At 44.6% G+C, this 26990-nt stretch overlaps 1 protein-coding gene across 1 annotated transcript; it reads right to left on the bottom strand.

The window, feature by feature from the left end:
• LOC311369810 (NLR family CARD domain-containing protein 3-like) lies at positions 1-23592 on the bottom strand. The gene is made up of 7 exons (XM_084487998.1): positions 23219-23592; positions 16085-17841; positions 14163-14332; positions 9247-9420; positions 6809-6982; positions 6586-6632; positions 1-939 (listed from the first exon to the last, which is right to left on the bottom strand). Exons 1-7 carry the CDS (start codon positions 23460-23462, stop codon positions 383-385), a joined length of 3123 nt encoding a protein of 1040 aa, XP_084344124.1. The 5' UTR covers positions 23463-23592; the 3' UTR covers positions 1-382.
• Positions 23593-26990: the final 3398 nt, after the last annotated feature.

Raw genomic sequence — 26990 nt, 5'->3', positions numbered from 1 at the left:
GGAGGGGGAGACGGGGGGGAGGAGGGGGAGAGGGAGACGGGGGGGAGGAGGGGGAGACGGGGGGGAGGGAAAGATGCGAGAGAAAGAGACCGAGGGAGAAAAAAAGAGAGAGACAGAGAGAGTAAAAGAGAGAGAGCGAGAGACTATAACTGCCCTAGAGACACTGACGCAAAAGCAGTGTGTGTGTGTGCGCACACGTTTGTGTGTGTGTGTGTGTACACACACACACATGCACTTGAACCGTGGGTTCATTTAACTGGTTAAATGTGTGTGTGTGCACACACACACATTTAACCTAAACGGGGCCCCGGCCCGAGAGAGAGAGAGAGAGAGAGAGAGAGAGAGAGAGAGAGAGAGAGAGAGAGAGAGAGAGAGAGAGAGACTATAACTCACACAGAGACGCTGACCCGGTCCCGTCCCACCCTACCCTAAACCCAGGGAGGAGGTCCTCCTGGGTGAAGGAGGTCCTGAAGGTGTGGATGTGTGTCAGTGTGTCTGAGGACCCTCCTCCACCTGGGGACACTCTGTAGAAGGACAGAGTGCCAGCAGGCCGGTCCAGATACACTCCTACTCTGGTAGAGCCAGCGGGGGGGAGACGTATGGCTGTCTGTCCACCGTTGTACCAGGCAGAGTAACCATCATCACCACAATCAAGCCTCCAGGACTCGTTGTTCTCTCCAAGCTGGCTGTCACCACCCAGTCCTCTCCTTGTGATTCCTCTGTATGTCACTGCTATACCAACAGGTCCTTTCCTCTCTACCTCCCAGTAACAGCGGCCAGTCAGAGCCTCTCTACACAACACCTGGTACCAGGGGTCAAATCTCTCTGGGTGATCCGGATACGACTGGTCCTCTCTGACCCACGTCACCTTTCTGTTGTCCTCAGACAGAGAGAGTCGTCTGTTGGCTGTGTTTGGGTCCAGTGTGAGTTCACAGGCATCTGACGGAGAACAAGACATGATGAGCTACTGAACCCTTCTGCATCTTCATCATCATCATCATCATCACTAGTACTGCTGGAAGCATTGACATCTTAGATATGCTAGGATGCTAAATCCGAGGACGCTCAGGCACACACACACACACACACACACACACACACACACACACACACACACACACACACACACACACACACACACACACACACACACACACACACACACACACACCCCCCCTCTTCAACACTTCATACATCATAACTTGGTCAAAATTCAACCGTTTACCATCACTCAAACTATTAAACAAATCTACACATTTGTATCTTCGATAGTATTTAATCAGAATTTCGATATCATTTATACTTTTTTCAGAATCACAGTTTTAGTTTCACTCCAGATTCGTTCTCAGTTGGTCTCACTCTAGCCGTTTGCCTCAGCTGTTGCTCGTTGAGCAATCAGTGGACATCACAGCACTCTGGAGGAGTCTGGTTAAAGTCACGTGGTGGAGGGTAGTGTGGTCTTTGTTAGTCTCTGGCCGTTTCTCAGTACCAAGTACGCAAACTACGGACTCGCGGACTTGGAAGTACGTACTTGGCAAGTCCAGACTTCCAAGTACAGACTTCCGAGGACGCGAGTACGCACCTGTGACGTCACCACCTCAGCTCTGTTAACTGCTTTACGGCCTCATGTAGGCATACACTACTGAACAATTTAAACTAATGATATAAAACTAAACCCCAGCCTCTTTCATTTTAAAATAGTATGTCAATATTTTTAATGAATATAAATGAAAAGATATGCTTATCGTGTGTATAAGCTATTCACACAACTTTTTATATGTAGGGTACAGATGCGCGTGCCTAACTGGCTATGTAGTTGGAGAGTAGACTATTGATATAATAATAATAACGAATGAGCGAGAAATTACTGATTAGAACACACACACACACACACACACACACACACACACACACACACACACACACACACACACACACACACACACACACACACACACACACACACACACACACACACACACACACGATCGGATGGATCCGACCAAGATTTTCGTTGCCGTTGTGTTGGGTTTCCTCTATCAGCGACTTATACAATAAAAACAAATTATATTAAACAAAACCCCAGCCTCTTTAATTTTAAAATAGTATGTCAATATTTTGAATGAATAGGCCTACATTTTTGTTATATGTCAAATGTTCCTATATATTGCCTATTATTATAGCTTACATACTAATATTTTAAAACATGGGAATGCGAAATGCATCCTGGGATATTTAACGGTCCAAGTCCACACAAGTCACCTCCGATGCGTCCTCGGTGGAACGGCCAGTTTAAGAACGCATGGAGAACACACACGGGTTTTACGACTGTACTTGACTTGATGCGTACTTGGAATTGGAACAGTACTTGGGCTACGACTGATGACGTTTCACGAGAACGCAAAGTACACAAGTACAGACGAGAACGCAAATTGAGAAACGGCCTCTCTCTCTCCCTCATGGACTACAACAGTGGACTACAACAGTGGACTACAATAGTGGACTACAATAGTGGACTACAATAGTGGACTACAATAGTGGACTACAATAGTGGACGTTGTCCGACCACTTTTTTAAATGTCAGCCACAGTTCGGCTTTCGGCCCCAACCTCATTGATCGACCCGGCAACGTTTTCTCACGCCAGTTTTTTGCTTTTGGTGCTGATTCCGGAGGAAAGAGAGCCAAACAAGATCTTATTTCTGGCCTCTACCTCAGAAATCAGCACCTCCACCTCGCATTCACTAAAGTTATTTTTTCTTCCTTTCTCCATTTTCTCCTTTCTCCTAACGAGCGCACTACTGCAGGTTTATTTATACTAATTAGCATATTAAATGAGGGAGGAGATGGGTGGAGATGGAAATGGGTGGAGAGACGGGCTCGTGCATGTGCGCTCAATTTCACGTTAATTGGGATGTACAAAGAGAATCTGTGTGAAATCGTGCTTACGCAAGGATTGATACATCCAGATTTTTTTGTGAGCATCAGCTTTCCAGATTTTGGCGTCCGCAAAGTTTTAGTCAGAAATCCACGCAAGTCTTACACAACAACACACAACTCACTGCCTCCCTGCTTCTAGCCAATCAGCTACTAGCCACCACCAATATACTACCCGGCCTTCTTTCATCCGCCGTCATGTCTCGTCTCCACCTTGGATTATCACTCCTGCTACTCCAGACTCTTAGGACTCTCTCCTCTACTCCACCAACTTCTGGCCCACTCAGCTACACCGCCGCTGACCTTCACCGCCTCAACAATAACCATCGTCTCTCTGCTGCTGCTGCCCCTGCAGCCAGCACAGCCGGAATCCTCCGCCGACGCCGCTACATCCGTCCAGGTTCTGGCCCCTCTCGCAACCAACACCTCCCCCATGGCTCACCCATCCCCTCACTCTGGACTAACTCTCGCCCCCCCGTCACCCCCACCTGCCGTACTGCCAACCTCACTAACCTCCGTTCCCCCTCCCCTGCCCCCCCATCCATCTCCCTCGCACTGCTGAACTGTCGCTCCCTCTCCAACAAATCACCCGTTATATCTGAACTGCTACTGGACAATAACATGGATCTGCTCCTCCTCTGTGAAACATGGCAACAGCCCCTGGACTTCTACGCTCTCAATCAAGCCACTCCTTCCAATTACAGTTACATCGCCAAACCCCGCCTCTCTGGCCGAGGGGGAGGCGTTGCCGTTCTTCATAAACAATCCCTGTCCATCACTGAACTGAACCTCAACCTCCCATCTATCTCATTCTTTGAACACCTTGCCTTCTCCCTCCCCAACTCTGTCACCACTGTTCTAATCTACCGTCCTCTGAAGCCACGCCCATCTTTCCTCTCTGAACTGTCTGAACTCCTCACCATTGCGTCCTCTCTCTCTTCCCGCCTCCTAGTTACCGGTGACTTCAACATCCACACGGACAAGCCGACCGCCCCACTGACATCTGACTTCCTCTCCCTTCTCGCCTGTTTCCACCTCACCAAACACATTGACTTCCCCACCCATACCAAAGGCCATATCCTCCACATAGTCTGCTCCGCCTCCCTACCCGTATCTAACCCCCATCCTCTCCCCTTCCCACTCTCTGATCATCTCTGCATCCTCTTCTCCGCTCCTCTACCCTCACCCCATAATCCCAAAAAGCGCTCCATTTCCTACCGCAACATCAAATCAGTCAACCCACTCTCACTCTCCCAGCTCCTCTGCCTTCCCCCCTGACTCTGCCCCCTCTTCCCCTGACGACTATGCCATCATGCTCAACTCCATCCTTTCTGACTCCCTTGACTCCCTTTCCCCCTGGAAGACTTCCTCTGTCTCATTCACTAACTCCGCCCCCTGGTACACCCCGGAACTCCGCACCATGAAACAGACTGGCCGCCAACTTGAGCGGTTATGCAAGCGAACCCGCCTCACCGTTCACGCCGAAGCCTACAAACATCACATCTCCTCCTTCCGTGACACTCTCCATGCTGCTAAATCCGCCCACTTCTCCACCCTCATCAACAGCACCAACCGGAACCCCCGCATCCTGTTCTCCACCGTCAACAAACTGCTCCAGCCGCCGGACATTAATCCACCCTCCTCACCTGACCTCTGTAACTCTTTCCTCCTCGCCTTTAACCATAAAATCTCCCAAATCAACAGCTCCCTGACTGCCGCTGTTAGTAACTCCTCCACCCCCACCATTCCTATCCCCCCCCCCTCCCTGACCACCCACCCCCCCCTTCTTTCACTGCCTTCTCCCCTGTTGACTCCTCCCACATTTTGGACATCATCACTGCGTCCAAGACAACCACCTGCTCTCTCGACCCCCTCCCAACGACTCTAACCAAGGCTTGCCTCCCTCTCCTCACCCCCCACCTCACCACCCTCTTCAATCAGTCCCTATCCCTTGGTCATGTTCCCTCTGTCTACAAACTTGCCTCCATCACCCCCATCCTCAAAAAGCCCACCCTTGATCCAGCCAACCTCTCCAACTACCGCCCCATCTCCAACCTGCCGTTCCTCTCCAAAACTCTGGAACGCATTGTCGCCGCCCAACTCCACACCCACCTCCGGTCAAACAACCTCTATGAACCCCTCCAGTCAAACAACCTCTATGAACCCCTCCAGTCAAACAACCTCTATGAACCCCTCCAGTCAAACAACCTCTATGAACCCCTCCAGTCAAACAACCTCTATGAACCCCTCCAGTCAAACAACCTCTATGAACCCCTCCAGTCTGGCTTCCGCCCGCTTCACAGCACCGAAACTGCCCTTGTAAAAGTAATCAACGATCTCCTCACCTCTGCAGACTGCGGTGCCCTCAACATCCTGCTTTTCCTAGACCTCAGCGCAGCCTTTGATACTGTACACCATTCCATCCTCCTCAAAAGGCTGCGCCAACAGGGTGTTGAGGGCACCGCACTCGACTGGCTCACCTCCTACCTCACCGACAAGCAACAGTTCGTCTCCCTCTCTGGCCACACGTCCACCCTCTCTCCTGTACCGCAGGGGGTCCCTCAGGGCTCAGTCCTCGGCCCCCTTCTTTTCATCTGCTACCTCTTCCCCCTTGGTCACATCATCCGCAAACTCAATCTCGACTTCCACTGTTACGCAGATGACACTCAGATGTACATCAGTACCAAAACCACCCAAAACCCTCCCCTCACCCACATCGAAACCTGCATCTCTACAATAAAAACATGGCTGACCCACAACTTTCTACAAAACAGAGCTCCTTCTCATAGGCACCAAATCCACTCTCAATATATACGCCTTGACCATCACTCCCTCCCCCCTGGCACGCAATCTTGGTGTTATCCTGGACCCCACCCTCTCCTTCGATCCCCATGTCAGATCTGATGACATCTGATGGAGAACAAGACATGATGAGTTACTGAACCCTTCTGCACACATAATCATCATCATCATCATCATCATCATCATCACTAGTACTGTTCTTCCTGTTTCACGTTCATCTTCTCTACAAAAATGAACATAGAAAGACTAAATCATATCAGATGATAGCTACTATAGTGGACTAGTGTGCTATAGCTTTAGAAATAGTAGTGCATATTGTTTATAAGCTGTTTTAAGTTAAACGTAAATGTAAATCCCATGTGTGTGTCCCAGTTTTGTCCCAGTCAAAACAATGAAAAATGTACACACTGAATCTACTCCCGCAATATTTACACGACATACACATATTATACATCAAAACGTTCACCACAATGAGCTGATTAATCCTCTGTAATATCTAAGCTATAGTCTACATACTTTTCAAGATATTCGACTTTGAAAGGTTCCAATACACATCCATTGTGATCCACCTGTGTAAACAACAGACTGAACCAGCTGAGCTCACATACAGGCTGGAAACTAACTGTTGGTACCATAGACCTGGTCCATACATACAGTACATAGACATGTACACATACGTACACACACCTACACAAACATACTAGACACACATCAACACAGGCAAACATAGCTACACATACGGATACACAAGTCCACATGTGAATGAGCGGACGTCACCTCCTGCTGTGTGGATGGACTTTCCATCCCAATAGTGAGTGTGTGTTGTGATGAATCAAACAGACACTTACACTTCTTTAGAGCTGGTTTCAGCCTCCACACTCCACCGTGCTCCACACTGGGGGGGAAACAAAGTGAGAGCAGCATGTTGAAACATTCACCTTCATCATCTGCTGTCTCATCACGTTCTACACAACATGAGTGACAGCTGCCTTTTCAAACCGCTTCATCTAGCAGCGGCTTGAATCCCTGTAGGAGACTTTGTCCCTGAGTGGTGAGCTGTCCTCTCCATACCTGAGAGTGTCCAGTCTCCAGCGTGGATCCTCCAGTCCAGCAGAGAGCAGCGCAGCTCCAGAGTCTCCTGGGTGATTGTACCTCAGGTCCAGCTCTCTCAGATGGGAGGGGTTGGAGCTCAGAGCTGAGGCCAGAGAAGCACAGCCTTCCTGTGTGACCAGGCAGCCAGACAACCTGCACACACACACACACACACACACACACACACACACACACACACACACACACACACACACACACACACACACACACACACACGTGTGGGAACTATTACTTTTCTGGAGGTAAATCTTTTCAACGTCCTCTGATGTGGAACTTAACTGTTTGATCATTAAAACTGTAAAGTTTTAGAGTAGAGTAAAAAACAACTAAAGGGTAAAGGGGTGCACATTCTTTACCATCTTTCACCTCAAACCTAAAATGCAAACACTAGATTTTAGTGGAACTTCAACGGGGAATAAAGACTAACTAGTCAGAAAACCACACTCAACACACCAACAGTAATTGTTTTTTTTCATTTAGGCGATTCATTTTTCAGTGACCCAGGAGGTGCTGGAACATGTTCCGGCGTGTTCCGGCTCAAATGAAGCACTGCCCCCTATGCATTCAAAACATTAACTTAAACCTTTTTAAAGTGAGTGAATCTGTTCACATGAATGGACACAGATGGATGGTAGGCAGTGGCGGTTCTACATTGAATTACACCCCGGGCGAGACCCCCTCCGAGCGCCCCCCCCCCCCCCCCCCCCCCCTCTCAATTGCAAGAAATTCGAGGTGTGCCTGACTTGAGCCACTCATTCCATTAGAGTGTTGCTCTGTACCGGGCCGTCCATATGGGCAGGTGGGGCGGCGAACTACTTGCAAAAGCATGCTCCCAAAAAGATAGTTTGTAAATCATTGCTCCAAGTCTATTTTTAATAATGTGATCGTCACATTAACTATCTATAGTCTCTGTAGGCTTTCAGACTATTGTTGGTCTGTTGACATCACGTTTTGGATGATGGTGGACGTGGTGGGCGGCGGTTCTAGCTGAGTTTAACGTCTCATGTTGGGGCAGCTCAGCGACCGCGTTCCTCCGTATGTTGATCACATAACCCTGCAGGCTGCAATAAGGATTTCAATCCCCTAACAGTGGACCCCCGTCCCCCCCTTGTCCGTTATGGAGACCCAGAGGTGAACTGTCCCCCCCCCTCCCCTTTCCCCTTCTCACTAGTGGTGGATTTCATGATTCGTTTGAATGAATCAGTTCGCGTCGGTCAGTTCGCCAAGAAGAGTCGTTCGTTCGTTCGTTTGCGTTTCCGGTAGCGGTGAATCATGATTCTCAGTCACTGAGTCGGTCAGACTCAGCTCCTCCCTCGTTCTCATTCTCAAACGAATCACGATCGTGCAATGGTGCAAACGGTCATCAATCAACACAACATTAACTACGTTCCTTTTAGCAGAGGAGCGCTTCATGGTTAGAATCGGGATGTTGTTGCCCGGCTGACTCTCGTGACTTCTCAGTCCTCGAGTCTTCACCGCTAAACACAGTCAGTGAACGAACGGCGACTCAGCGCGACTCAGCGACTAGTGGGTGGAGCTGGGAGTCGAGTCTCGGAGAACGAACGAGACGAACGACGACGAACGAAAGCGGTGAATCAGGTTGGTTTGTTTGTTTTAAAGAGTCGTTCGTTCAAACTGATTTGTTCGTGAACGAGCCACCACTACTTCTCATACAGCTTCTCTGACGGCACCTTCTCAGCGAGCAGGGCGCCTGCAGCCGGAGGGGGCGCCAATATGCCAACTCCCCCCACAGTGATATGAGAGATAATAGAAAACGGGTGGCTTAAATCAAGTGATCTGATTGGTTCCCAACTGTTGTATAATGAGCGTATACACACAGCTATGACACCCGTTCAGTTTATAGAGTTCAGTATCACTCCGCGCCTAACTTGTTTCCTAACTTGAACTGTTGTTTATTTATATATAAAAGCAATAGCATAGTTCACTGAATCCTAAAAATATGTTGATTGATGGAGAGGGTGGAAATGTTGTAAAGCAATAGGCACACGGTGAGTGAACTCGATAGTAGGCTAAATTGCCGGCGAACCGAGCTATGAAGCTCGCTTTTTCAAAATTGAGGGTGTCTATGACTTTCATTTCGCCATACTTACGTAACCGTTTTATAAAAGCAATAGATCACTTCAGTCAGTGAAATGTTCTCATTACACCACAGTTAAGGGGCGTTGTCCGTCCCGACGTGCAGCGGAGGGACGGACAACGCCCCTTAACTGTGGTATAATGAGAACATTTCACAGCCTGTCGTGATCTATTGCTTAAATAGAAAACCGCTTCGCAGCAAGGATGATTTTTTTTTTCTTGTGTACTCGTGCACATGTGTCATCCCACCCTCTGTCCCTCCCCCCTCTGTAAGTGTTTGACCGTTGAGTAAAACTGACCTGAGAGTTTCCAGTGTACAGTGTGGACTCCCCAGTCCAGCAGAGAGCAGCTTCACTCCTGAATCCTGCAGATCATTGGTACTCAGGTCCAGCTCTCTCAGATGGGAGGGGTTGGAGCTCAGAGCTGAGGCCAGAGAAGCACAGCCTTCCTGTGTGACCAGGCAGCCAGACAACCTACACACACACACACACACACACACACACACACACACACACACGTGTGGGAACTATTACTTTTCTGGAGGTAAATCTTTTCAACGTCCTCTGATGTGGAACTTAACTGTTTGATCATTAAAACTGTAAAGTTTTAGAGTAGAGTAAAAAACAACTAAAGGGTAAAGGGGTGCACATTCTTTACCATCTTTCACCTCAAACCTAAAATGCAAACACTAGATTTTAGTGGAACTTCAACGGGGAATAAAGACTAACTAGACAGAAAACCACATTCAACACACAAACAGTAATAGTTTTTTTTCATTTAGGCGATTCATTTTTCAGTGACCCAGGAGGTGCTGGAACATGTTCCGGCGTGTTCCGGCTCAAATGAAGCACTGCCCCCTATGCATTCAAAACATTAACTTAAACCTTTTTAAAGTGAGTGAATCTGTTCACATGAATGGACACAGATGGATGGTAGGCAGTGGCGGTTCTACATTGAATTACACCCCGGGTGAGACCCCCTCCGAGCGCCCCCCCCCCCCCCCCCTCTCAATTGCAAGAAATTCGAGGTGTGCCTGACTTGAGCCACTCATTCCATTAGAGTGTTGCTCTGTACCGGGCCGTCCATATGGGCAGGTGGGGCGGTGAACTACTTGCAAAAGCATGCTCCCAAAAAGATAGTTTGTAAATCATTGCTCCAAGTCTATTTTTAATAACGTGATCGTCACATTAACTATCTATAGTCTCTGTAGGCTTTCAGACTATTGTTGGTCTGTTGACATCACGTTTTGGATGATGGTGGACGTGGTGGGCGGCGGTTCTAGCTGAGTTTAACGTCTCATGTTGGGGCAGCTCAGCGACCGCGTTCCTCCGTATGTTGATCACATAACCCTGCAGGCTGCAATAAGGATTTCAATCCCCTAACAGTGGACCCCCGTCCCCCCCTTGTCCGTTATGGAGACCCAGAGGTGAACTGTCCCCCCCCCTCCCCTTTCCCCTTCTCACTAGTGGTGGATTTCATGATTCGTTTGAATGAATCAGTTCACGTCGGTCAGTTCGCCAAGAAGAGTCGTTCGTTCGTTCGTTCGCATTTCCGGTAGCGGTGAATCATGATTCTCAGTCACTGAGTCGGTCAGACTCGGCTCCTCCCTCGTTCTCGTTCAAACGAATCACGATCGTTCAATGGTGTGTTATGATATTTTTAGTCCAGGAAAGGCCGCCGAGACAGGATCACTTTTAACTCACTAGAGCATTCCAGTTGATTATTTCATGAAGCTGATATATAATGGAATTCAATGCAGAAATGAACCGGTGACCCCAAACTTTTGGACGGTAGTGTATGTCATCAGCAATGGCCAATGTTATGTTAAAAAGACACACAAAACAATTCATTTCAACAATTAGTTTTAATCAGGCTTTGCCACAAAGGTCCCTTTGTCCAATCACGTGCGAGGACATGGCCAAGAGTACTTTTAAAACGAGTTCTTGTACTCTCACGTTTCATGTGGTTTTGACTTTTGATCTCTAGCTGCTACTATGACTAGTCGCCGTCTTTTTTACGGATTATCTCCTGGAACTCCTCAGCATGCGAACCCTCGACGCAAACCTTAGTGCTACAGCCAGTCGGCAGAACACAGAGAAGCGGCTGTTGAACGCAATCTCGGGCATGTCTGCTGAATTAAAAATAACGCAATCAAGGATGCAGTCCATGGAGGATCGGATGGCAGCATTTTGGAGAAAGGGTCTGTACGGAAGACTCCAGCACTACCGCTAACTCTAAGAAGAGAAGGCGGGTACACCGTCCGAAGATCGCGGTAAGATTATGTTCAGTGATTGCTAGCTACCTAGCTAGCTCTGCTAAAAGTAGCCTTAAAGTAAAGCGTTTTTTTAAGTAGCCTGCCTAGCCCAAACAGCTAAAAGTAGCCTTGTAAAATAACCCATGAGCAGAACCAGTGTAAGTTGCTTTATTAAATTGTTTGTTTTGGTCTTGTGATTTACAGGCAGCTGTGCGTCGACTTCATAACGCCGAGACAAATCATATGCCCTACAACCCAGAGCAAGGGTAAGATTTAAACAATAATGCTTTCATTCTGCTGTACTCATCTAGATACGTGAAAGGGGAATTCCGGTGGTAAATCGGATTTAGATATGTTAAAAATGACCATAGTAGCGTTCCGAGCTCAGCAGGAGGTCGCTTTAACATGGCGCCAGAATGTTTGGAATGTTTGGACGGAGGGAGGACAGTGCGCTTGTCCTACATGGGGAAAGATGATGGGAGTTGGCTAAAATGGTGGAGTATGCATCTGATCCTGAATACGTTGATTTTGAGATTCACTTTCATCGATAGACTTATCGGATGGGTCTTGAATTAAAAATTGTGGCGCCATTGTATGTTACCATTTCCTCGTTTAAAATGTTAAGAACCTTATTACACCCTAGCCTTGTAGATGGGTTAAAATAAGCGATTTATGTGCCGTATGAGTGATTAGTCAGGGGTATTTTATTCAGATGCCGACCTTAACCGTTAATTTTGTTTTCGCAGACTGTCCTCTCCTCATAACGAGTCTGTGACTACACATTTGCTCAGAGCGTTGTCTGCATGTTCAGATTTACAACATGCTGATTCTGACGACATTGTGTAAGTAACTTACTGCAGAACTGTTTTCTCCTTCCTTGTTCAATTTTTACTGTGACTTAAGTTTTTTTTTCTATTCATTCCACTCTCATTTAATTGTTTCCCAGCTGCCTGCAAGACATATTATGAGACGGTACGCAGGACTTGCAGATACAGGCAACCAGACCTTGCAGTACATGCGGAAGCTGTAAAGAGTTCAGCTCGGAGTCGATCGAGAAGAAAGAGGGTAAGACTAGATAAGATCTGTTTTTGGTTAATGTGAGCAGGGTTTAAAATTAGCACCGGCCAAATGCCGGTAAAAATCTGAATTGGACAGTACAATAAATAAGCTACCAGCCAGTGGCTCACTGTTAACTTTCAACAGTTAGTGATGTGTCAATACCACATCACAATATAGACTAGAAGGTGTTGCTGTTGCTATAGCTATGAGTTAACCATTACATTGCACCATCATTGTTTTTTTCTACCCTGAATGAGTATTTCTCAGGTGCATTAATAGATGTGTTTTGTCCATACGCATTGCATCGTGCAGTACTGATTGTCTTTATTTTATTGTTTTACAGCTGCTGGAAGCAAGACAGTGTTTTAGCTGAGGATGAGAGAGACCTTTGGGAGAGCGCCACCATAGATATGATGTCGGAAGAGGAAGATGGCATCGTTGGCGGGGTGTCGGGATGGATAGTACGGACTCCGTCCTACCGCAGCAAGGGGCTCACCGAGCTCTGTGCAAAATTGCAGTTTTTTTTACCTCACTAATTACAATGTCTACTGGCTATGTTAGCCCTCATGCAATGCCTCTCCCTCCCTCCAACAGCCTGGACTAAATTCACTTTAAACTCTAGTATTGCATGTTATTGACTGTTATTTTTTCTTCCAATGTTTACATTGTACATTGTGCACTTTATTGGCCATATTTATTTATCTATTGTCGATATCTTCAATCCATCGCTACGTTGCCACAGGCCTCCCCTAATAGGTAAACATAACTACTCTAGTTAGCCCATATTTAATATCAAATGCTGGTCTCCTAACTCATACTTGCACTGTCTTGCCTTACCTTTTGCACCTTAACACACACTGGTTTACAATACATCTCTGTGCTGCTACCCATTTTTAGTTTTTATTATTTAATGCTGGTCTACTGACTTAAAATTGCACTGTCTTGCCTTACTTGCACCTCAACAAATCATACCAGATCTCCTGTACCACAGGGTTAGTCCCTGCCCTGTCACCATTATCATACAGCCTCAGCACATTAATGTGGAACTTGTTTGTCTGTTGTCTGTTACTTAGTATATTTCTTAGTTTCTTAATCCTTATTGTCTAGTGTATAGTATCTTTATTCTTATTTGTTGATTGTATTCCAGAAATTTCCTTTCTGCAATCCTGCTTGTTGTATGTGTATGTTATGTATGATGTATCTGTGTCTAAGCTACTTGGACCCTGAATTTCCCCTAGGGATGAAGTTTATATCTTTCTATGAATAAACATGTTCCTGGCAAATTTTCCTTTCCTCCTGGTAAATTTATTCATGTCCTTGATGGTCATAATATACAACATAATTACAATTATAATTATTAATTTAAATATTAATAATTAATTTATTATTAATAATATTAAAATTAATATTATTGGATATAGGAGGAGTGGGGCTGGTTACATTTATGTGGGTTGGGGGTGTGGGTTAAATGTACAATGACCCTGGCTGACCTAGAGTGACATGTCTGTCAACCAATCACGAATGAGTTTCCTGTTTAAAAACTAGGCTTTTCATCCAATGCTGGGGAAGAATTTTAGGCAGGGCAAAGAACGGCCCAGGGTGCCAGCCAATCACAAATGATTTTCCGTTTTGTTTACATCCAATCCTGGGTGAGAATCCGTCTGGCTAGCGCGGTTTCGCTGCTATTCATATGCTAATCAGGGCCATTAACGCCTCCGCGAGAGAGTCCGTATACGACGATATGTGGCCGTCGGAAACGTGAAGTGACGCGACGTGGAAATTGTCGTTTACTGCCGAAAATTGGTCTGGTTTGCAGGAATTTCCGGGCGTGCAAGGGGACGGAAATCCCACTTTTCACCCAGTGCCCCCTCTGTAAGTGTTTGACCATTGAGTAAAACTGACCTGAGAGTTTCCAGTGTACAGTGTGGACTCCCCAGTCCAGCAGAGAGCAGCTTCACTCCTGAATCCTGCAGATCATTGGTACTCAGGTCCAGCTCTCTCAGACTAGAGGAGTTGGAGCTGAGAACTGAGGCCAGAGCTTCACAGCATGTCTCTGACAGATCACAGCCATCCAGCCTTCACACACAATAAACACAACATGTTAGGAACTGGGATTAAAATATCTTACATCTTTTACTGTTAACATAAAAGGACGTGTTGAAAACTTTAATTAGAGATGTTTTATTAATTGAACTACATTCAATCCATAAATGTTAATTTAATAATCTGTAACTTTTACTTTTAACCTAATTAAGTTATTGTCTTCATCTTTATTAGAAAAGTGTTTTAAGTTGAACTAATGTTTAAAACATTGGATATTTAAATGGAGTATATGCTACACGTGAACCTCCTCAGATGGAGCAATTTGATTGGTTCGCTATCTCTGGATATTGGACCATATCCCGAGATTGAGATCTCAAACTCGGGATATTGGGGAGCGCGTAACGGTCATCGCGTCACGCTAATAAAAACGAATAAACCGCTCATAAAAACAAAAAAATCCCGGCAAAAAGTGTAATCTTGTTTATTTTTGGAGTGTTCACGTGTAGTTTATATAAAACAATGATTCACCTCAGGCTCTGTGAATAGTTCAAATGTATTAGCCCCTGCTATAAACAATCTAGCCCCCCGTAGCTCCCCAATCATAATTATTTGGCGCCGCTACTGGTTACAAATAATAAGTAAATGTTTAAATATCATTTAGCTGGGCGATCTCTACAGAGAATAAAGTCCTCTCCTCCTTTGTCTCCTCCCTCTCTCACTCGTGACCTCTCACCTTTCCCCCAGATGACCCTGAAGTCTCTGTATCAACGCATCCTATTGGTTAAACCCAAAGCGTCCATATAACCAAACTACTGAACAAGGTTAAACGTTTTAAAATAGTGGGTCACCTTTTATTAATAATGAACGTATATTTATGCATGTAACCTCATCAATAACTATTTTTATACTATTTTATACTTATAGCAACATATTTAAATACAGGTGCATTTAATTATTGATAAACAATTATTATTCATTCTTTAATTATTATTTCATAATAAATAGAGTTTTTGAGTTTGACTTTTCACCCTGGTTACACAATATGACGTTGTGTATATTGAGATGTTATAAGTTAACCTCAAAAGATGTTTTCTATATTATCATAACTTTTATATTCTACTATTATGTATGTTTTCGTTGTGTGTACTCCCCCTCTGTCCCTCTCCCCCCTCCGTCCCTCTCCCCCCTCTGTCCCTCTCCCCCCTCCGTCTCCGTCCCTCTCCCCCCTCTGTCCCTCCCCCCCTCTGTCCCTCCCCCCTCTCCCCCTTCTGTCTTCCCCTAAAAGTAATAAAGTGTAATCTTGTTTATTTTTGGAGTGTTCACGTGTAGTTCATATAAAACAATGATTCACCTCAGGCTCTGTGAATAGTGAATCCGTGAACACTATTCACTTTTCCTTCGGCGAATAACTGTTAGTTATTATCATTTATTTTTTAGGATTGTTATGATTGAGGAGTTTGTTAAATAAACAAATCGTTACTGCTTTTATATCATAGTATTAATTATTTTGTGTTGTGCATAATATAATACATTATCACTGAACATACAGAGATGTTTTCTAGGTTATTATAACTTTTATTTTCTAGTTTTATGTATATTATCTTGTGTGTATTGTAATACATGTTATTAGTGAACGTACAGATACGATTTGTATTTTATCATACCTTTTATATTCTAGTATATAATATAATATATATATTATATTAAATTTTATGTATATAGTGTTGTGTGTATTGTAATACATGTTATTAGTGAACTTACAGAGATGTTTTGGAGGCTTTGACCACTGGCAGCAGCCTCAGAAGACCCTCCTCTGAAGCAGAGTATTTCTTCAGGTCAAACACGTCCAGCTCCTCTTCTGATGACAGTAAGATGAAGACCAGAGCTGACCACTGAGCAGGAGAGAGAGATTCTGTGGAGAGACTTCCTGATGTCAGGGACTGTTGGATCTCCTCCACTAGAGAACGGTCGTTCAGCTCATTCAGACAGTGGAACAGATTGATGCTTCTCTCTGGAGAGAGATCTCCATCTATCTTCTTCTTGATGTAAGACACTGTTTTCTTATTGGTCTTTGAGCCACTTCCTGTCTTTTCCAGCAGACCTCGTAGGATAATCTGATTGGTCTTCAGAGAGAGGCCCAGGAGGAAGCGGAGGAACAAGTCCAGGTGTCCGTTCTCACTCTGTAAGGCCTTGTCCACAGCACTCTGGTAGAGGAGGCGTTCATCTTTCCTGGAGGTTGGTGGTTCTGAGAGCAGATTGACCCCAATGTCTATGAAGTGCTTAAAGACATAAAGGGCAGCCAGAAACTCCTGGAGGCTCAGATGGACAAAGCAGAACACCTTGTCCTGGTACAGCCCACACTCCTCTTTAAAGATCTGGGTGAACACTCCTGAGTACACTGAGGCTGCTGTGATATTGATGTCACACGCTTCCAGGTCTGCCTCGTAGAAGATCAGGTTGCCTTTCTCCAGCTGGCTAAAAGCAAGTTTTCCCAAAGAAACAATGATCTCCTTGCTCTCTGAACTCCAGTGTGGATCTGTTTCAGCTCTGCCATGATACTTACTGTCCCCCTGTGTGGACTGAACCCTCAGGAAGTGGCTGTACATCTGAGTCACGGTCTTGGGCGTCTCTCTTTTCTGGGATGTTTTGAAGCAGTCCTCCAGAACTGTAGCAGTGATCCAACAGAAGACTGGGATGTGACACATGATGTGGAGGCTTCGTGATTTCTTGACGTGGGAGATGATTGTGTTGGCCAATGTCTCCTCTCTGAATCTCTTCCTGAAGTACTCCTCCTTCTGTAGGTCGTTGAACCCTCTCACCTCTGTCACCATGTCAACACACTCAGCAGGGATCTGATTGGCTGCCGCAGGGCGTGTGGTTATCCAGATACGAGCGGAGGGAAGCAGGTCGCCCCTGATGAGGTTTGTCAGCAGAACGTCCACCTTGGTGGACTTTGTGACATCAGTCCAGATCGGGGTGTACTGGAAGTTCAGAGGAAGTCGACACTCATCCAGTCCATCCAAGATGAAGACCACTTGGAACCGATCAAATCTGCAGATTCCTGCTTCTTTGGTCTCAATAAAGAAGTGATTAAGAAGTTCCACCAAGCTAAACTCTTTGTCTTTCAGTAAATTCAGCTCTCTGAAAGTGAGGAGAAATGTGAAGTGTATGTCGTTATTGGATTTGCCTTCAGCCCAGTCCAGAGTGAACTTGTGTGTTAAGATGGTTTTACCAATGCCGGCCACTCCAGTTGTCATAATTGTCCTGATTGGTTTATCTTGTCCAGGTAGGGGTGTAAAGATGTCTCCACATTTGATTGGTGTTTCCTCCTTGACTGGTTTCCTGGAAGCTGTTTCAATCAGTCTGACCTCATGTTCCTGGTTGACCTCTCCACTGCCTCTCTCTGTGATGAAGATCTCTGTGAAGAACTCATTCAGAGGTGTTGAATGTCCTGCTTTAGCGATTCCCTCAAACACATTGTTGAGCTTCTTCTTCAAATGAGACTTGATTTCATGTTGGCACTCAACAGCAGCAGATCCTAAATGAGAAAAACAACAGAAGAAATCAGTTAGCGGATGGTGGCATCAGTGGAAACAGGTCAATATTTCCTGTTAAATTATCCAAATTATCCAGTCATTTAATGAAAAAAGGTCAAACAAATCACAACAGAAGAAAACTCAACAGATTTTGTATCTTCAATATGTCCTGAGTAAGGAAAAAAAAGCCCTGACGGATCCCATTAGGGGAAGGTTTCTAAAAACCCAAATATAGCCTATTCATACGCCTATTTATTATTTTTCTCACGTGACTAGGGTAAAAATGTTAACCTTTAGATAAATTACTGAGTTGATTACAAACAAAAAATGTATGAAAGTTTTTTTTAATTGTTTGTTACCATGGGCAAACGGTGCATAATCTAATTATGTATGTGCTAATTTGCATAAATACCACAACAGATCTAAACATTGGGTAAAGCCTTGTTGAATCTCTTCTTAAATCTCTTCTTAAAATTCTTAAATCTCTTCTTAATGATAAGGTCTGAATGGAACCCATTTAGGCTTCCCATGAGCATTAATTAATTAATTAATTATAATCCTCTAATAATTAATTAGAGGACCTTGAATGAATGACTGAATCTCTGCCCCCGGTGGTGACATTTGTTTGCCTCTATAGTCTTTTACTGTAAGATTTCATCAAGATTCTACAAGACTTTTTCACCTGGCTGTACCCAATGTTTAGATCTGTTGTTGTGTTTATGCAAATTAGCACATACATAATTCGATTATGCACTGTATGCCCATGGCAACAAGCAACCAAAAACGTGTAATACATTTGTTTGTCTTGATGTAAGTAATCAACTCAGTCATTTTCATGGTGATATCTAAATGTTAAAGTTTTTACCCTATTCACGTGAGAAAAATAATGAATAGGCGTATGAATAGGATATATTTGAGTGTTTTTCGAAACTTTCCCCTAATGGGATTCTTCTGGTCTTTTTTTTCCTTACTCAGGACATATTTAGGATACAAAATCAGTTGGGTTTGCTTCTGTTGCAATTTGTTCTAGGTTGACCCCCATTTTGGCATAAAATTACTAGACTAGAGGGCTTTGTAGGTGAGCAGAAGGTTTTAAAGGTCCCATGGCATGCCACTTTTTGGATACTTTTATATAGGTCTTAGCAGTCCCCTATACTGTATCCAAAGTCTCTTTCCCCAAATTCAGCCTTGGTGCAGAATGACAGCCACTACGAGCCAGTCCCACAATGAGCTTTCCACATGCCGTTTCTGTGTCTGTAGCTTTAAATTCTAATGAGGAGGAGAGAGGCGGGCAAGGTGGAGGGTGGGGGTGTGGCCAGGGTTGCCAGCTTGGGCAGTTTACCGCCAAAGCTGGTTTAGGATCAGATCGGCGGTTTTTGGTAGCCAAAACACAACACTGACACGTCAGATCAAATAAGACAAACGACTGTGCTATCCTTCTTCCTGTGACACAATCAGTAGCATCTGTTACGTTCAGAGCTGGTTCAGAGCAGCAGGCAGCACACACACACACACACACACACACACACACACACACACACACTGCTCTGGCTGATGTGCCCCCACTACCTTCAGCTCACTTCACGTACACACGCAGGCCCGCCCCCAAACATATTTTTATTTGAAATAAACAAAATGTTAAAGTGGGTTAATCTTGCAGGCCTATAGCCGAAAGGTCCACTCAGGGTTTTTTCCACTAGTCTTTATGATGAGCGACTTTCATTGTTAATAAACAAAAGCATTGTTAACAGATGAAGGCATTATTTTCTATAACTAGATGAATAAAGTCACTGATAAGCTTAATTGGTTATTTAAGGTTGTAGGCTATTTGAATAGACATGCCTACATTGTGTTGTTAATAGGCTAATAATATGCAAATGCTGGATTAACTCCTAAAGATTACTAAAGTTAACTTTAGTAAGACTATGCTACTACAAGCGCAGATTCTGCCATGACAAACACCCATTCACAAAAACTGACGGATGTGGCGAGGGCGCATCGTCTTAAAGCTCAGAGGGCAGTGTTGGCAGTCTGACCTCTGCCGCGCGATTCTGAAAAGTATTGGCTCATGCGGCCAATTGCAATTAGCCTAGGGTGACCAGACGTCCCCGTGTGCCGGGACAGTCCCGATTTTGAGTTGCGTGTCCCTGGGCCCAACAAAAGCCTGTCGGGATGCTAAAATGTCCCGGTTCACACCGGCACCAACCACCAGCGATTACATAGCTAACATGGTCTTACTATAGCCTGATCATTAACTAAAAAACACATAGAAAGAATAAAGCATTCAGCATATGATTTCAACAATGTGTGTGGGCATACGCTCCAGGGATGGTCGCACAGTGGAATTCTGATGGAAAACCAGCGGACGAGTGCTGGGCAGAGATGTTCACGCATTTCAGAAGCAGGGAGATTCTATGCGCACAAAGACATTGCCTACTATGCTTTGTTAAAAAAAAAATTAAAAAAAGTTCTGTTGGTGTATTTTCCAAAACTCTCTTCAGCAGGAATTGGGGGAAAGTTCCTTTCCCCCAATTCCTTCTCAACCATGGCCGAGATAACCCCCACTACGAGTCTCGTTGTGGAAGTACCAGAGACGTCAGAGAACTCGACGCATTTTAGTCTTTTCACCAAATGGGAGCTTTACGCAAGCTTGCGTTATTATGTTGCGTGTTATGCTCCATAACACCAACAGCAGAACGGTTATCCAAATAACAAAGAAGTGTACAACCCTTGCGTTACAGTGTGTGTATTCACACACATGTGGCGCTTGCACGGTCCTAGCTCATTGTCTCATGGGCGGACCAAATTCTCTGGGCGGGCAAAGCAGAGAAAGGGGCGGTAACCTGGCCCCTTATGACGACATACGGGGAAAATTCCAAATCAGCCTGTCTGAGCTTTCATTTTCTCAAAGGCAGAGCAGGAAACCCAGGGCTTGCTTTACACCTATCGTCATTTCTAGCCACTGGGGGACCATAGGCAGGCTACGGGAACTCATATTAATGTTAGAAAACCTCATAAAGTGACATTTTCATGCCATGGGACCTTTAAGGTCAACCTGGTGTTGGACAGGGAGCCAGTGTAGTTGGATGAGAACGGGGGTGATGTGGTCGGATGATTTGGTGCTGGTGATGATGATGTTTAACATTCTTTAACCTGATACCCCAACAATAAACCTTCACATCTGGATAAAACCATTTTAACATGAAAGTTAGAAATAAATATATATATAATATAGATATATAGATATCTATAGATATCTCAAGATATGTCATTTAATCTGAGCAGAACAAATAAGAGTCTCATACTGAATTAAAACTGCGCGCAGTGATGAACGGGACCTCGTACCGGCTTGCGGCCGCGTCACGTGCCGTCGTAACATGTGGGCTGGCAAGATGTGCACATGTTAGGACCGCACGTGACGCAGCCGCAAGTTGGTACGATGTCCCGTTCATCACTGCGCGCAGTTTTAAAAAAGCACAGTTTTAAAAAAAATTCGCGAATTTATGTAATCTGTAGAAGCAGAGGTGCCCTGTGGTGTCCTACTGATTGTTTTGACATTAACATGTAAGACCACATTTAACTGAATTACATGTTCATTAACCCTACATCAATGATCCGATAAATTCCCTAGGAGTAGTTAGTTGAAATACAAGGCGAAAAAGTGAAAGAATTCCATTCAAAATGGCCAACTTTGACAGCACGCCAAGGCCATGCCCTTCAATGTACAGTCACAAATAGCACGATTTTGTTTCAGCACCACTTCATGACTGTACTGACCAATTTTGAAGCAGATTCGATAAATTCCCTAGGAGGAGTTAGTTCAAATACAAGGCGAAAAAGTGAAAAAATTCCATTCAAAGCGGCCAACTTTGACGGCATGCCACGGCCATGCCCTTCAACGTACAGTCACAAATAGCACGATTTTGTTTCAGCACCACTTCATGACTGTACTGACCAATTTTGAAGCAGATCCGATAAATTCCCTAGGAGGAGTTAGTTCAAATACAAGGCGACGGAATTCAAAAATGGCCAACTTTGACGGCACGCCACGGACACGCCCTTCAACGTACAGTCACAAATAGCACGATTTTGGTTCAGCACCACTTCATGACTGTACTGACCAATTTTGAAGCAGATCCGATAAATTCCCTAGGAGGAGTTCATTCAAATACAAGGCCAAAAAGTGAAAACAATTCAAAAAGGCCGCCGAGAGTGAAAATAGAAAAATTAAAATTTCCGACTTCCGGTGGGTTTTGGGGCATGGGTCCAAGAGGCTTTTCTGTAGGTATTGTGACCTTGTACGTGCCTACCGAGTTTCATACATATTGGTGAAACGTGACGTAGGGGCTGCATTTTAAAGTTTCTGTAGGGGGCGCTACACACATGAGAAACACGATTTTTGGTATGTGAGCTACCGGCACCAGTCTACACGTGTCCTGTGAATTTCATATTCATAACTATTACGGTCTCCGCACAGTGATTTACCCTGACACCAGAGCCTGTGGCGGCCATGTTGTTTTTTTAATCGACTTAATTTTAATTGAGCAGTTAGAACTTCGGTACCTAACGGCCACTGAGTGGGTCCCGCTCAAATCAAACATTGCGTCTATGAACTGTGGCGATTTTAGTGTCAGGCCACGCCCATTTCTATGCCACGCCCCATTTGAAAATATGTTGACTTTATCTTGTTCAGAATTTGATTCTGAACAACTTTTGCATTGGGGCCAACATCATAGGCGTCCAACTTGACGTTGATATGAGCAATTAACTATTTTCGAGGTTTCAACCACACCCCTTTTAGAACTCATTGGTGCTCTAAACTTTATTGTACAGACTATTCCTTAAGTCAGATTGAAGATAATGGGCCATATATGATATGTGCCAAAGGATTTTTGTCAAAGTCGAAAAACCTGGGATCCTTGGGGAATTTACTGTTTTTAACTAAATTCAAAATGGCGGAAAATATGGCTACCGGAAGTGTTCAGTTCAAGAGACTTTTTTGTTCATCATGAGGATATGCATGTGTGTGCAAAGTTTCATGAGTGTAGGTCAAACCGGTGACGCGTGCTGCTTGTGCAAAGTTTGCACTTTTGAACAGTTGCTATAGCGCCACCTAGGGGCGAATGTGAATTTGAGGGCTAGAATATAAAATTTTTCACCAGTCCCCACAATTGCACCAAAAAAAATTCAGGGGGGGAAAAATGCAGTCGAAGTGGCCTAAAAATAATAATAAGAAGAAGAATAATCATGAGGGTTTCAATAGGGACCTTGCCATGTTTGGCTCGGTCCCTAATTAGCATTTGTTCTCTGTTTTGGAGATAAGAGTCTCTTCTGCCCTTTGAAATAATTGTCTCTGTCTTCTAAATAAGAGTTTCTTACCGCCCCACAGTGTGTCAGCCAGTTCCTCCTGGTTCATCTCCATCAGGCAGAGCTTTGTGATGTCTACCACTCCCTCTATGGCGCGCCTCCTCTGCTCCTTGTTCTTATCATCCACCTCCTCCTCCTCCCTCTGACTCTCTGAGCATTGTGGGTAATCTGGGAAGTGAACCCTCCATAGCTTCTTCAGCTCCTTGTCTAGAAAAGCGTGTGCGTTCTCCTCAGCCCTCTGGAACAGAACAAACATCACAGAGAACTTTACTCTGAACTCACTGAGGACATCAGAAGCATCTGTCCTGGATTCACGCCCCGCTGGTCTGAAGAGGGAAGCCTGGAGACTATTAGCTCCACAAGAGATGCTTTCTTAATGTTCATGTAGAGCTAAAGTCAAATGTCTTGGTGGACATTCACACACCTTGATCAGCTCTGTTTGATGCTGCTGTACAGACTGAGCACTGGTAACCTTTGACCTCTCCTGGTGTCTGTGAAGAACACACACATACACACACACACACACACACACACACACACACACACACACACACTATTGTATTTTTCCTGACTTCCTGACACTACCAACAGGTCTGTTTTCATAGTCTTTTTGAAACTCCGACCTCTCCTCTCTGGAGGGGCGTCCATCTTTAAAGGTAAGAGGATGATTCATAGAGCGGTCACTCTTCATGGAGACACAGCTGGGTCCAGGGGAGTCTGCTCTCTCCTGCCTCCTTCTGAAAAACAAGAACCATCTGGAAGTTAGGATTTGTATTTATAATAATTTTTCTCCGATTATTGAAATGATCATTTAAGGGGGAAGAAGTTTTTTTTAAAATTATTTTGGCATTAAAGCACTTACATGTTGACATAAACACACACTAAATACCCTTCATACTGTGCATACTGAGATAACATAGAAAATAGGTTTTATATTATACATTCCAGTTCAGTTTCTACATTTATACACAGACCTATGTTATTCTTTATGGATTATTTGTTTCAATAAATAACTCTGAACACTAGATTAATTCAAACTGATTCAAAAGACATTGAATCAGTGTTGTAATGGTACTAGCTGATTGAGTGCGGAGCTCGCATGGATACATTGGGGGTTACGTGTGTGTGGGGTCGATTGGAGGGTAGTTAGAAAGTCACAGCGAGCAGAAGGTGCCCTCGCTAGATGCTCTCCCATGAAAAGTATTAACCAGTTACTAAACTTTGTAACTCATTTGATTCACGTTTGGAATCTTTTAACATTCAACCTGTAATATCTGCTACAAGTCGTCTTATTATTAATTTCATTCATACAGTCAGAATAAACGGCCTCAGCCATGAATCAATCCAGCACCAAGTGATCCTGTGATGGGAAGTTAGTACTGTTGGGACAGACTGTTCCCCTCCAGCTCGTCATCAGACTCTACAGCATGAGGTCTGTGAAGGGGTTCTTATTGGGACCAAGAAGCCATGCGACACGGAGGGAGGCTGTGGTACCGCTCTCTGGTTCCCAACAGGACCGTTATAGCCCCCTCTGGTGGTCGTTCAGAGAGGTTCTGCTCTCTGGTTCAGGACCGTTATAGCCCCCTCTGGTGGTCGTTCAGAGAGGTTCTGCTCTCTGGTTCAGGACCGTTATAGCCCCCTCTGGTGGTCGTTCAGAGAGGTTCTGCTCTCTGGTTCAGGACCGTTATAGCCCCCTCTGGTGGTCGTTCAGAGAGGTTCTGCTCTCTGGTTCAGGACCGTTATAGCCCCCTCTGGTGGTCCTTCAGAGAGGTTCTGCTCTCTGGTTCAGGACCGTTATAGCCCCCTCTGGTGGTCCTTCAGAGAGGTTCTGCACTGTGATTCAATGAGCATCAGAACCATCAGGTGTGTTCCACTGAAGCTGGACTCATGCGTGATGCGGTGCGTCTCAGAGTGTGTTCTTCTGTTACTGACATAGCCGTGTTGCAGATCAACATACAGGCTTTCAGTAGGGCCGAGCTCCGTGAGTGACCAACGACGTGTGTCGCGATGTAGGTCGCATGGGTCGCTGTGTTGGTCGCTCGTCTGGCAGCTTTTGGTCGCTGTGGTCGCTGGCAGGCTTGGTCGCTCAAAGTCTCTGGGCGGTCGTTAATCAGTTCATTTGCATGTTATTAACGGGTTTTTTTGCGACAGTTGTAGTACCAGAAAGCTATGCTCTCTGGCGAAGGCTATCTCTTTGTTGATAATATTATTTTACTATTTTTCTATTGAAGTACAGTTTAAAATGATGTAATCGTTGCTTTATCAGTATCAATAAAATATATTAGTTGTCATTTGGGGCATATTCAAATAATGTATTTTATGTATTATATATAGCCTATTTTTTTGTTAAATGTCATTAAGCCTAATAAGATATATTATGTACTAAGTTCTTCGTTATAGTTTTCTTCGAGTGATGTAGTTTAATATAATTGTGATGGCATGTCATCAAATGCCCCAGTGGTACAAGTGGTAGCAACGCTACGTCTGTTATTAAGGTGTTGCAGGTTTGATTCTCTCCTCTGCCATGTTCTTTTTTGCTCTTTTAGTCAAACTTATTGACGCAATCGGCCTCTTTCATTTTAACATTTTAGTATGATTTAGTACGATGCTATGATTATATATGATTATACGACGTAATGACGGGCTGCGACACCTGGCTGCTGTCGGCTGGCTGGCTGCGACGACAGGCCAGCCATGGCTGGCCGCCTGCCACTGGCCGCTGGCTGCTGGCTGCGGCTGGCTGCTGGCTCTGGCAGGCTGAGCGACCAGGTCACAACCATAATAGCGTTGCGACCCTTTTGGCGGCAAACAGGTTGCAACCAACCAGTGGTCTGAATGAGCGACCTGGGGCTGTGGCAGCCAGTCAGTCACCATGGCTGCTTCCACAACCAACAGCCTACCAGTTAACATCTCATTGAACAGAATGAACATACGTGCGTCATAATAATAATAATAAAAACATGCATACAATAATGTATAGCTTAGATATTGATAGACCAATAGGCCTTTTTATAATATATATAAATAAATATTCCTATTGGTCTATCCATCTATATTTAATTAATTTTCAATTAACTTTATTACAAACGTATTACAAAGTTAATTTTCAATTAACTTTGTAATACAGTGATGGGTACACATTTATATTGATTATATTGTATAGCCTATTGGTTTGTTAAACGTTAAAGAATGATAAAATATCCTATGAAGAATGTAATAAGTGACAAAATAAATGCCACAGTGGTGCAAGTGGGAGTGACGTAATAAGTAATCAAGAGGATGCACGTTTGATTGTCTCCACACTTATTTTTGCCCTTATAGTCCAACTTTTTTCTCTTCCATTTTTAACATTTTAGTATGATTTAGTACGATAATATGATAAGTATGTGTTAGCCGCTGACCACTGGCAGCTGGTTCTGGCAGGCTGAGCGACCAGGTCGCGACCATAAAAGTGTTGCGACGCTTTTGGCAGCAAATAGGTCGCAACCAACCAGAGGTATGGCTGAATGAGCGACCAAAGCAGCCAGTCACAATCACTATGGCTGCTGCAAAGCAGCTGTAGGTGGCTGCTTTCAGTCGCAACCAAAAGCCTATGTTATGAGCAGCATATAACATAACAATATAACATATTATGTTAAGAGCAGCATGTACAGTAAATGTATGACAACACATCAAGAGTAGGCTTTTGTTTTCATTATCTATACAGGCTATGCTGGAAAAAGAAGAAGGGGGGAGTTGCAGGCCTTTTTTGCTGAAAATAATCACTCAGGCTTTTGCAGCCATG

This window comes from Micromesistius poutassou, assembly GCF_964030765.1.
Source record: "Micromesistius poutassou genome assembly, chromosome: 24".
Classification (NCBI taxonomy): domain Eukaryota; kingdom Metazoa; phylum Chordata; class Actinopteri; order Gadiformes; family Gadidae; genus Micromesistius; species Micromesistius poutassou.
Note: the sequence above shows the minus strand (reverse complement) of the source record. Positions and strands in the feature narration are given on the sequence as shown.

What these genes read in the sequence shown, in the direction of transcription:
- LOC311369810 (XM_084487998.1), bottom strand. Translation starts at nt 23,462, where the DNA reads ATGTTTGTTCTGTTCCAGAGGGCTGAGGAGAACGCACACGCTTTTCTA. An exon ending in GGCTGACACACTGTGGGGCG is followed by an intron (nt 17,842 to 23,218) that starts GTAAGAAACTCT and finishes TTTCTCATTTAG; the next exon opens with GATCTGCTGCTGTTGAGTGC. An exon ending in TGTACACTGGAAACTCTCAG is followed by an intron (nt 6,983 to 9,246) that starts GTCAGTTTTACT and finishes GTGTGTGTGCAG; the next exon opens with GTTGTCTGGCTGCCTGGTCA.